This window comes from Barbus barbus (genome assembly GCF_936440315.1).
Source record: "Barbus barbus genome assembly, chromosome: 42".
Taxonomy (NCBI): Eukaryota; Metazoa; Chordata; class Actinopteri; order Cypriniformes; family Cyprinidae; genus Barbus; species Barbus barbus.
In genome coordinates this window covers 19,144,608-19,158,056 of record NC_136720.1, presented here as the reverse complement: position 1 = coordinate 19,158,056, position 13,449 = coordinate 19,144,608, and the positions used below count along the sequence as shown (strand labels likewise).

General features: G+C 38.7%; 1 protein-coding gene across 1 annotated transcript in view; it reads right to left on the bottom strand.

The window, feature by feature from the left end:
* Positions 1-237: 237 nt before the first annotated feature.
* LOC306861867 (scavenger receptor cysteine-rich type 1 protein M130-like) overlaps positions 238-13,449 on the bottom strand; it is a gene marked incomplete at both ends in the record, with an annotated part of 29,095 nt that continues 15,883 nt past the window's right edge. Inside the window, 11 exons of the mRNA XM_079404354.1 lie at positions 238-293; positions 424-489; positions 645-707; positions 1,450-1,512; positions 1,639-1,713; positions 1,838-1,894; positions 2,059-2,118; positions 2,561-2,644; positions 2,743-2,955; positions 9,873-10,187; positions 10,497-10,793. Of these exons, the coding sequence (XP_079260480.1) occupies positions 238-293; positions 424-489; positions 645-707; positions 1,450-1,512; positions 1,639-1,713; positions 1,838-1,894; positions 2,059-2,118; positions 2,561-2,644; positions 2,743-2,955; positions 9,873-10,187; positions 10,497-10,793 (1,349 nt within the window). The remainder of the gene's footprint in view (positions 294-423; positions 490-644; positions 708-1,449; positions 1,513-1,638; positions 1,714-1,837; positions 1,895-2,058; positions 2,119-2,560; positions 2,645-2,742; positions 2,956-9,872; positions 10,188-10,496; positions 10,794-13,449) is intronic.

Below are 13,449 nucleotides of genomic sequence, written 5' to 3'. Positions count from 1 at the left end.
ACTGTGATTGTGCTTTAATTTCTAAAATCAGACATTTTACTTCAAGCATTATTTAAAAATTAGTCAGAATTTTTTTATTGCTATTAAAAAGGCCAAAAAAAAAATATATCCAACAAAATCCCACAAAGGCATAATAGTTTTAATAAGGGAAATATACAAAAACCTGACATTTGAAACATCAGTAACAATATCACTCAAACTTTGTTTAGATTTGTTGAATCGAGGCAGTGGATGTGATCATTGAGCCAAATGCCCCCTTTCTTTGTCTGACTCCTCCTCCACATCATCATAATCTGTTATTAAAAGCAAAATATTAAATCATGTCAAATACTGTAATTGAATAAATATTTTCAGTCTAAAAAAACTGGAAAAACATTTTAAATATTAAAATATAATGAGAACAAAATGGTTACAGTAATTTACCAGTAACTGACAACAGGTTTCTCACATCTTCACTGACACTCATCACATCATCATACTGAATTCTCTCTGATCAAGAATGACATGAAAATATCTCATATCAGTTTCTAAACACTATCACATTTGAAGGATCCCTTTTCCCTTAAATGAATTGATTACACACAAGTCTAATGCTCATGTAAGCATGCAGAGGGTCATAAAAAATGTAGTTCTGTGCTTCTCACCTGTTTCACCTTGAGATCTCCGTCTATTAATGATGACATCATCATAATTCTCTGGTGCGTCCACTACACATAAAAATATGAGTCAATCTAAATGTAAACCAAAAAACCCATTAAAGCAGTAATTATCTGTAACGATATATATATTTTTTAAGGCAGCGGCTATTTGCACTAAGTGTAAATAGCGATAGATGCTATTTACACTGTGCAAATAACATATTTTTTTAGTGACAGATGCTATTTACACTAAGTGCAAATAGCTATAGATTCTATTTACACTATGTTAAAATAGCAAGATTTTCTGCTATTTATACTACTTATTGCAAATAGTGGCAATTATCTGCACCTCAGTATTGTAGTACATTATAAAACAGTACACAATAATAACGTACTGAGTGTAAATTATAATTTTAATTCAAATTTATTAAATGGATGCCACCTTATTGGGACAATAAAGCCCTCCCTACACTAACCCTACCCGATACTTTATTTTCAACTTTTTGATTATTTCCTTCATTTTTATTGAAAATAAATGCCTTTCTGATGCGATATGAGATTTGAAAAGGGGAAAAAAATGTTTGGCAAAAGGTGGGCTCGAACTCGGGTCGATCGCATCAAAAAGCATGCACCTTACCATCTACGCCACTGAAACTGATGTTGAACTAATTGCTTTTTTTTATTGTTGACTAAACCAATCACACGTTAGTGGGCGGCATTAGTGTAAATAGCCTTTGCCAACAAGATGGGCTATTTTCACTTAGTGTAAATGGACACTCCGATTTTGTAAACTGATAAAAAAGTAAAACACCTTTTTTCATCTCAGAGTTCAGTTCGCTCGTCATGATATCATCATAGCTCTCAGGTGTTTCTTCTACAAATTCACACATTCATCACATTCCGAACATATTTGAAATATCTACCTTAAATATACTGTAATATTTCAATTTAAAAGTGTGTTCTATGCTGTTGTAGAGTAAGAGAGAGACACCTGTCTCACGATCTGCTTTCAGTCCATCAGTCACAGTGATGACATCATCATAGTATCCCGGAGTGATTTCCTTCAGCATCTCTTCTGCATCAACACACAATATGTTTGGATACAAAAGCCAAAATATGTTCTTGTTGCAGATCATGAGACTGAAAATGTATTAATAATTTGGTAATGAATCATGTGATCAATTAAAAAGGTCATTGACCTTTTAGGCCACTGCCGTTGGTGACATCATCATAATATGCTGTCTTGAACTCTTTTGCTAAAAAAAGGAGAGCAGACTGTTAATATATAATTGAGTAACAGTATTTGAATAGTATTAGTCATTAATCAAATATGTAACAGAATTTATTTATTTATTTAGGTGAATTCTTTCAAATGGATTTGAGTGGAATGTGACATAAATATGTGCTTCATCTCTCTAACCTGAGAGAAGCTCATCCGCATCTTCATACCCAGAATGCAGTTCTTCAGAGATGAGACTCCCTGTTAAAGCAGAACAGTCAGAAACATGTTTATCATTAAAAACAGACTGAATACTCATTTCTTCTGGATCATAAAGAACATAACACAGCACAAATATTAATTATTCACATTTTAAAAGCATTATAGGCAGGAATCCCTTTTTTGTTGGGCCTATTAACAAACACACAGATATCCTCACATGAACCCATTCCTAACTGCCTTCCAGAAATGCACACACAAACATCTGCACCTACACTTAAAAACATATGAATATCTCCTTATGATAATCTAAAAATACACACAGGAAGAGACACTCACTGACACACACACACACACAAACACACACACACGCACGCACACACACACACACACACACATATAAACATGCACCTGCAGCTCTGTGGTTTTCTGTGGACAGACTCTTATTAATGGTATTATATGAGTTTGATGGCTCATGTCTCACCCCTCTGAGTGAAGTGATTGTGTCTGTGCTGAATCTCCTCATAAACGGCCTCAGTCGTCGTTCTGTGTCTCCTCTTAGAGAGAGCTGTGAGTGTAGACAGACAAACCTGCTGTCAGTTCACAACACATGACTGATCACACACTGAATAAGACACAATATGACAGTCTCTGGATCTCTCCTACCTCTCCTCATCACTCTGTTCTGCTGAATCAGTATAAGCAGTGGCACTAAGAGCAGTAAGAGCACAACTCCCAGTACAACCACAAGCTCTGGGGGGATGGAGAGAGATGCTGCTGGAGGAGTTTGTGGAGGAGAGACTGATGTTGAGCGCACTGGAGGAGGAACTGGAGGAGAAGCTGTTGTTGTTGTGGCAGGAGAAGTGGACACTGACAAATCTGGCAAATCTGGCAAAACAGACTGTTACGACCTTTGATGGAAATTTTTGTCTAGGAATTAAATAAAAAGAGTAACATTGAGATGACCAAAAGAAGAGGCTTAAGTATGTGGCAAGAGATACACGGGACAATAAAATTAGCACCAAAAAAGATTTATTGCTCCCACAACCATGAACATTTACAAACATTGAAGAAAACCAAGAATAATAACCAATAGTAAATTATGTAACCAAAACAAACAGGAGAGGGAACTGAAAGTGGCGCTAGAAAATCAAAGCAATAAATATAACAAAAAGAACCCCACTGTCTCCTCCCCGTCCTCTAAATAAGAAAACAAAAATATGAAAGGAAAAACCTTCAGCGCACAATGCGCCCTAAACCTACTCTAACTAAGGTAACACAAAAATACATTGGTAGCGCACTTCACTATGCTAGTGTATCTAATACATAAAAAAAATCCTACGTGCAAGGTGTGTATGTCACGTGACTTACTATGCTGTTCCACATCTCCATTGTCTGAAAGACAGTAGTTAATTTAGGTGGAGCTCCAGCGGGCTAAAAGTGTCAAAGACACTCGTTCAACAAGAACACAAATGTCACCAATGACAAACTTTACACAGATCTTAACAACTCTCACGGAAGTCTCGTAAGCATTTAAAGTAGTAGCAGAAAACAGAGAAAACAACACAACCAGTGACACGCCAAGTCAGAAGCCTAGCTTTCTTCCAGTCGCCGCTTCCTTTTTAAAGGCATCAGAACAGATCGCAATTGGCGGAGATCCCACGACGTCACAGATGACCAACGATGATTGACAGGCACATCCACCAATAGTGTTCTGAAAATAGGCGGTACCTAGAAGCGCTAAACAGAAAATAGAACAAGAGAACATACACAAGGAAAAACAGTGTACAGTTCGTAACACTCCCCCACTTAAGAATAAACTCTTTTGGTAAAACCCAAAGTTTATACTCTGGAAAGAGCATCCGCTAAGACGTTATCAACGCCCCTCTTGTGTCTTATATCTAAATTGTAACTCTGCAGAAAGAGTGACCACCGCGTCAATCTCTGATTATGATTGTACAATTTTGAAAGAAATGTCAAAGGACTGTGATCCGTAAAAACTACCAAAGGTTGCACACTAGATCCAACATAAACCTCAAAATGCTGTAATGCAAAAATTAAAGCAAGCGTCTCCTTTTCAATGACTGAATAGTTTAACTGATTCTTGTTAAACTTCCTAGAGAAATAACTTACTGGATGAGCTATGCCCTGTTCATCATCCTGTAATAAGACAGCACCAGCCCCGACATTACTTGCATCCACCTCAAGCGTGAATAGCCGATCTAAATCAGGAGCTGCAAGCACAGGTGAACTACTTAATAGTAATTTCACGCTCTCAAATGCGTATTGGCATTCTGCATTCCACACAAAAGCAGTAGAAGGACTTAAAAGTGAAGTTAAAGGACTAACCACAGACGAAAAATTTCTACAGAAGCTGCGATAATATCCAGCCATTCCGAGAAATCTTCGGAGTTCACGTCGAGTCGTAGGAACTGGGAACTTCGATATAGCCTCAACTTTCGCTTCAACTGGTCGAACTTGACCATGCCCTACCTCCTTTCCCAAATACATCACCTTAGCCTGACCAAACTCACACTTGGCCAAATTAAGGGTTAAGGAAGCACACGCAAAACGCTCAAATACAGCACGTAATGACTTCATGTGTTCATCCCAATCTCTGGAATAGACAACAACATCATCCAAATAAGCACTACAATTAGGAATGCCAGCTAAAACTGTGTTTACCAACCTCTGAAAGGTAGCAGGTGCATTTCGGAGTCCGAACGCCATGGCCGTATATTGTGCAAACGAATCTGGAGTGATAAAAGCAGCAATGTCAGAAGCTCTGGGTGTAAGTGGTACTTGCCAGTAGCCTTTGAGCATATCTAATTTACTCACAAACTTTGCATATCCCACATTATCCACACAATCCTCCATCCTAGGAAGTGGATAATTATCAGGAACCGTAAGTGAATTTACTTTCCTAAAATCTGTGCAAAACCTAAAAGAACCATCTGGTTTCGGTACCAAAATACATGGAGAACTCCATGGACTAGAGCTAGGCTTAGCAAGATCGTTTTTCAACAAGTAATCAACTTCTTGTCGCATAACTGAACGCTTAACCGAATTCACTCTATAAGCATGCTGTCGAATCGGTCTAGCATCTTTAACGTCAATATCATGCTGAATGACATTAGTTAATGCAGGTACGTCTTTGAACAGACACTCAAATTCAAAGATGAGCCTCACTAGATCACATTTCTGATCAATAGACAAACTCATTAAATGTGAATCAAGATCTTTCAATATTTCAGAATTGCACAACCTCACAGTCGTCTGAGAAATATTCTGAAACATTACTCCGTCTTCTTCAGCATCAGTAATGGGGTTTTCTGTCACAACCGCAACAGAAATAACAGCAGTGTCTGGAGCTCTGTCATTCACACCAACTTGTGATCTCGAATGATAAAGTTTCAGCATGTTCACATGACAAACACGAGTTTTTCGCTTTCGATCAGGAGTACAGATAACATAATTTGTTTCATTCAATTTCTCTTTCACGACATAAGGGCCAAAAAATCGAGTCGACAGTGAAGAACCAGGAATAGGCAAGAAAACCAGAACTGAGTCACCAGACTTAAAAGATCGCGTAACGGCCTTTTTGTCAAATGTTCGTTTCATGCCTTTTTGCGCATTGGCAAGAGACTCTCTTGCGACTGAGCAAGCTATATGCAAACGCTTCCGAAACTTCGTTACGTACTCCAGTACATTCGTTTTCAAACTGTCTTTTTCCAAAATTTGGTCTTTTAAAACTTTCAATGGACCACGTACCTGGTGTCCGAAAACTAGTTCAGCTGGACTAAAACCCAGCGACTCCTGAACGCTTTCTCTGATAGCGAACATCAGCATGGGAATGCCATCATCCCACTCATTACCAGTCTGCATGCAATATTTGCGCAACATCGACTTTAACGTTTGGTGAAAACGTTCCAGAGCGCCTTGGCTTTCTGGATGGAACGCAGTGGAAGTACGATGTGTAATTCCCAAAGTCTGCATGACTTGATTAAAAAGCTTAGACATAAAATTTGTGCCTTGGTCACTTTGCACCACTTTAGGCAAACCAAATGTCGAGAAAAACTTAACTAGTGCCTTGACAACAACAGGTGCAGTAATTTTTCTTAAAGGAATGGCTTCAGGAAATCGGGTGGCTAGACACATCACAGTTAGTAGAAACTGATTACCACTTTTTGACTTTTTCAAAGGTCCTACACAGTCAATGAGGACATGTTCAAATGGTTCGCCAAGAACAGGTATTGGGTTTAACGGTGCTGGAGGAACAACCTGATTTGGCTTTCCTGCAATTTGACATACGTTACAAGATCGACAATAAAGTGTTACATCCGTTTTCAATCCAGGCCAGAAAAAGTGCTTTAAAATCCGGTTGTAAGTTTTCCTTATACCCAAATGACCCGACAGTGGATGATCATGTGCCAAGCACAACACATGTGGGCGATATGGGACAGGAACCACAACCTGATAAAAAACATCCCACTCGGCCTGGTCAGGTGATGAACACCACTTACGCATCAACAAATCATTTTCCAAAATGTAGGCGCTTTGTTTCGTCTTAGCCACATCATGCGGAATTACAGAATTAAAAAGTGTAGTCAAAGTTTCATCTTTTTTCTGTGCAGTGATTAATTCCTCTCGTGTGATTTTTAAAATCAACGAATTTGTGTCATTTAAATAAGAACTTTTCACCCTTTCTGATTTCTTTTTCTCACATTCCAAATTTCCCTCTCCGCCTACGACAGAAGAAAAGAAAGAATCATTCAAAGCAATCTCTTTACGCGACTGTGCGCGAGTAACAGCGCAGGCAGGAAAAACATGAGGATAAGCCTCACCAACCTCATCAGATGCACATTCTGTCGGTTTGTCCAGCACTTCCAATAATGGCATCACTTTCCCTCCGGCTAAATCATTGCCTAGAATTAAATCTACCCCTTTCATAGGCAGTGAAATACAAACTGCAACACGGACAAATCCAGAACACAAATCACTTTTCAAATGCAGATTATGCAAGGGCCTTTTTACACATCCCATTTCGATTCCTTGCACTAATACGCTGGACTGACATGAAGTCTCATCAGAAAATTTCATTGCACTTTCAACAATAAAACTTTGCATAGAACCTGTATCACGAAGCATTGTGATTTCTTTTTGATCTTCATCACGACCAGTCAAAGAAATTAACCCCTTAAGAATAAAAGGACGGAACGTTTCATCCACATCCTCTTTGGAGTATACAGCTACAGTCTGTTTACAAGTCTTTGCAAAACCTACCGGTTTAGCTTGCGAGTTTTGTTTTCGTTTAAGTCGGGGACAATCCACAACAACGTGTCCTTTCTTGTGACAGTAAAAACAGTCACGATCCTCACTAACTCCTGGTGCATTACTTTTCAAGAGCATGAATTGTGTATTAGATAAAGATGGAACAGCGGGTGCATTTTCCACACGTGAATGAACAAAGACATTTTTGTGAGTTAAAATAAATTCGTCAGCTAAAACAGCGGCCTGTGATAGAGAAGTTACCTTTTGTTCATTTAGGTAAACAACCACTTTCTCCGGTAAGCAATTCTTAAATTCTTCCAAGAGAACAAGCTCACGCAACGAATTAAAATCTGCCACATTGTTAGATACACACCACTTATCAAAAAGCGTGCCCTTCTCTCTAGCAAATTCCACAAAAGTTTGATTAGAAGTTTTTCTGAGCGACCTAAACTTCTGTCTGTACGCCTCAGGAACTAGTTCATAGGCACGAAGTATCGCCGATTTGACTGAATCATACTTCAAACTTTCTTCAAGTGACAAAGTTGAGTACACCTCTAAAGCCTTTCCCACAAGTTTACACTGCAGTAACAGAGACCAGAATTCGAGTGGCCAATGCAAAGAAGTCGCAATCCGTTCAAACGCATTAAAATACGAATCAACTTCTGATTCTCTAAATTGTGGAACAAGAGCAATGTGCTTACTCACGTCAAAATTGGGACTAGGTGAGATCGACATCGAAGAAACATTTGAAGGAGAAACTGGATCTGGCTGATTAGCCTCCACAGCCTTCTTTGAAACCACCAATTCGAGCTGGCGCAGCCTCACTTGCGTATCAGCCTCGATTTCAAGTTTGCGTATTTGCAAACGTAGGTCAAGTTCAGCCTGACGGGTGTGCTCTTGGGAATCATAATATAGACGTGCCATACGAACTTTCAGTCGCGCATCGTCTCGTGAACCCACAGACAGCGGAGAGAACGGTTCGAAAGGTGGCAGTCCAACACCAGCATCTGCAACGGCCTCCACCCCTGCATCTGCATCAGTTTTGCCACTACACACGTTCTTATCTCCCATTCCAAAAGAAGCAAACACCTCATCACCAGGGCTTAGATGATCAGCCGTCTCCTCCATTTCAATATTTGGCGTGAGAAGTACTTTAAGCTCAAGTAACTGGTCTATTACCTTTTGCTTAATTTCGGCTTTGCGATCCTGCTTATTAATTATCAATTTAAAATGATCAGCCACCAAAAACAAATCCTGTTTCCGACAAACATTAAGCAGCTCCAACGACGGACTCTTAACAAATTCCTCTAAACTGAACATTTTAAGTTAAAGTGTCACGTGCTCAAAAGTGCTACAAAACTGCTACTTACTATGACAAACTTACCTACAATCACACTAGCCTACTACACAACCAACCAATTCTATTGCCACCACCATAGCTATTTCTTTGGTCATTTTATCTACCTCCCAAGGGTTTAAAATTCCATCCGGTAATATCTAACCTGAAATATTTTAAACAATCCCGGACGAGCCCCCATTAAATGTTACGACCTTTGATGGAAATTTTTGTCTAGGAATTAAATAAAAAGAGTAACATTGAGATGACCAAAAGAAGAGGCTTAAGTATGTGGCAAGAGATACACGGGACAATAAAATTAGCACCAAAAAAGATTTATTGCTCCCACAACCATGAACATTTACAAACATTGAAGAAAACCAAGAATAATAACCAATAGTAAATTATGTAACCAAAACAAACAGGAGAGGGAACTGAAAGTGGCGCTAGAAAATCAAAGCAATAAATATAACAAAAAGAACCCCACTGTCTCCTCCCCGTCCTCTAAATAAGAAAACAAAAATATGAAAGGAAAAATCTTCAGCGCACAATGCGCCCTAAACCTACTCTAACTAAGGTAACACAAAAATACATTGGTAGCGCACTTCACTATGCTAGTGTATCTAATACATAAAAAAAATCCTACGTGCAAGGCGTGTATGTCACGTGACTTACTATGCTGTTCCACATCTCCATTGTCTGAAAGACAGTAGTTAATTTAGGTGGAGCTCCAGCGGGCTAAAAGTGTCAAAGACACTCGTTCAACAAGAACACAAATGTCACCAATGACAAACTTTACACAGATCTTAACAACTCTCACGGAAGTCTCGTAAGCATTTAAAGTAGTAGCAGAAAACAGAGAAAACAACACAACCAGTGACACGCCAAGTCAGAAGCCTAGCTTTCTTCCAGTCGCCGCTTCCTTTTTAAAGGCATCAGAACAGATCGCAATTGGCGGAGATCCCACGACGTCACAGATGACCAACGATGATTGACAGGCACATCCACCAATAGTGTTCTGAAAATAGGCGGTACCTAGAAGCGCTAAACAGAAAATAGAACAAGAGAACATACACAAGGAAAAACAGTGTACAGTTCGTAACACAGACACAAACACATTAAAAATCATGATGTCTTGAATATATAAAAAGATTTTAAAAAATGAAAAAATAAAAATGTTTGCTGTGACCTGCACAGGTGAGTCCAGCGTGCTCTTTGTGGGAGCAGTCAGTGTGTTTTTTCAGGGAGAGAGGACAGTCCCACAGGTGAATCTCATTCCCTCTGCACTCGACTCTGTTCAGCCACACAACACCTTCACCAGCACCAAAGACTGAATTCCCATCAGCCCTCAGTGCTGCTCCACAACCCAGCTGCCTGCAGACCACCTGAGCATCGCTGATGTCCCACTGATCATCACAGACTGAGCCCCACACAGCGTTATGATACACCTCCAGCCTCCCAGAGCACCGGCCCTCCCCTCCACTCAGTCTGAGAGGAAGACGCTCTAAAACACACACATCAACCAGCAACATTCACAACAAAGTTTAAACTTGTGAAAATAACAATAAAAAAATCATAATAAACTTACTTGAACACTGTCTCTTGTATGGAGCTGGTGATGTAGAACATGTCAGAAGACTCTGAGGAGACTCTCGTGTCTGATCCTCTGAGATTAAAACGTTAAAATTTAATTTACCACTGAATAGAACAAAATAATAACAAAATGAAATAATAATAATAATAATAATAATAATAATATTTAAACAAACAAAACAATTTCTAACCATCTTAAATGAGTTAAATATCATCTCACTTGAGCAGGTGATTTTGGCCACTTCATTATCACAGTCATTCTGTCCCCAGGGTGAAGATGGACACTGCCATAAAGTGGAATCATGTCGTCGACAATTAAGTTTATCAAGCCAATTATGAGACTTTAGTCCCTCTGAATTACTGGGTTCACTGCCAGATCTTCCACAGTTCAGCTCTTGACAGATCAGACTCGCTGTGTCTCTGTCCATCTTGTTGTAACACACATTTCCCCAGGATCCATTGTAGAAAACCTCCACATTCCCTTCACAGCCCTCAGTTAACCTGATCTCTTTAAACTCTAGATGGAAAAGGATGAGAATCAACCTCAACTCTCACGGAATGACAGTGTTTTAATTAGAGATGGGAATTATACAGAATTTAATGATTCTGATTACTCCTAATAATTACAGTTCATTAATATTTCCATAAATTTTTGGCAGCGGCTATTATATTTATTTATATAGTGTAAATAGAGACAGATGCTTACACTATGTGCAAATAGCAATAGATGCTACTAAGTGTAATCAGCAATTAGGATCTATTTATATTTATATAGCTAGATTCTATTTACACTGTTAAAATAGCAAGATTTTCTGCTATTTACTACTTATTGCAAATAGTGGCAATTATCTGCCCCTCATTATTGTAGTACATTATAAAACAGTAGCCTACGCAATAATATAGTTTATAATTCTTTAATTAGTTTGTCACATCTATCTTTAGTTTCGTTTAATGCTAGGGGGTTACGAAATAACGTTAAGAGGAAAGCTCTATTTCTTTTTGCCAAACAGTTTAGGGCAGATTTTTATTTTGTACAAAATGCTCACTCTGCTAAAGATATTAAATTTTGGACATCACAATGGAGTAATAAAGTTTGGTTTGCTCATGGGTCTGAACAGTGATTACCTTAAAGAACAGATTTAGTGGAGATGTTCTTCATACAGAACGTGATCCTGCAGGACATTTTATTTGCCAAGTAATTAAATATGTTGATAACATATTCATTTTGGGGAATTTATATGGATATAATCACCATTTGGATAATAACAATCTTTTTGAATCCATAGAAAATATATTTATTAGTTGGCTAAACAAGTATCCAAGTGCCATTCTATTAGTTGGAGGAGATTTTAATATTATACTGGATGGAACAATTGATAAATGGCCACCAGGTCGGCCTAACGTAAATAACAATAATCTTAAAAAATTCATGGATAAGTTCAATCTAACAGAGACAAATTTCCACATAACAAGTCATTTACCCGGAGCAATAAAACGGGATCCAGTCAGTCCAAAATTGACTTCTGGCTGTTGTCTGAGAGCTTTAACAAAGATGATGTAGTAGTTGATATTGCTTCCTCTCCGCTAACAGATCATAAAACTATATGCATAAATATTAAATTCTCTAAGTTGTTTTATCAACGGATCATACTGGAAACTCAACAATTCATTGCTACTGTATGATGAGGTAAAAAAAGAGATCATTAGATTTATTCGCAGAATTTGGGATAAAGACACACACACACACACACGGAGCAGGGGGCAGCCATTTATGCTGCAGTACCCAGGGAGCAGTTGGGGGTTCGGTGCCTTGCTCAAGGGCACCTCAGTCGTGGTATTGAGGGTGGAGAGAGCGCTGGACATTCACTTCCCCCACCTACAATCCCTGCCGGCCCGAGACTCAAACCCACAACCTTTGGATTACGAGTCCGACTCTCTAACCATTAGGCCACAACTTCCCCTCAGCATTAAACCAGCATTATTGTTGAAATTACAAAATTGGTAAATAAATGTCCAGAAAATGTATTACATTATGAGAAATTACTATTATAAGATCTGCAAATCAAACTAGATGAACTGTATAGAAGAAAAGCTGAAGGTGCGTTTGTTCGATCGAGGAGACGTTGGCTTGAAGAAGGCGAACAAAATTCACAATACTTCTTTAATTTAGAGAGACACCATATTAATAACAACATTAGTAAATTAAATGTGAATGGGGTTGTAACTAAGGATTATAAACTAATTTCTAGTCACTGTTATGAATTTTATAAGAAAATATATACTTCCAATTTTTCTCAAGCTACATCTGATGCTTTTTTGAGTTCTATAGAGGTGAAAGCTATTGACAAAAATGAAAGGGAGCTCTGTGATATCCCTATTTCTGTTGAGGAAGTGATAAAGGCAATTAATCATCTGAAAAACAATAAATCGCCAGGTACGGATGGTTTAACAGGAGAATTTTATAAGCAGTTTATTAATGATTTGGCCCCTTTTTTGCTAAAAAATGTTTAATGAATGTATAAACAATCAGTGCCTTCCTTCTACTTTGACTCAAGGATTAATTACATTAATTCCTAAACCAAAAAAAGATACATTTTTTCTCCACAATTGGCGTCCAATTAGTCTACTCAATAATGATTATAAAGTATATGCCCTGATATTAGCTAAAAGACTCTAAGGTGTATTAGATTAAATTATAGAAGAAACACAATCTGGATTTATGAGCAATAGGCATATTACAAACAATATAAGACTAGTTTTGTCACGGTTGCGGGCTCACGGTGTCATCCTCGCTCTGTCAGTGTGTGTGTGTTTGTGTGTGTGTGTGTGTGTGTGTGGCTGATTCGCTCCAGCTGCGAGTCATTATCAGCAGTACTTAAGACGCTCTCACGCTGTCTTGTGTTTGTCAGATCCTTGGATGTGTTTGCCGGGCATGGTCACTGTTTTCTCCACGCTCCTGTTTTTGGATCCTTCATCTACAGACTCCAGTCGTTTCCTGGACCCCACCACCGGACACTTGGCCGCCCTTGCCACCCTTGCATCCCTGCGTTGCCAAGCCAGACAGACGCTGTACACGCTTGTTCTCATTATTGTTATCCTGACCAGTGTTTCTCAATAAATACTTATTGTTCCCGCAGCTTGAATCCTCCAGTCTTTTACGACCATGACAAGTT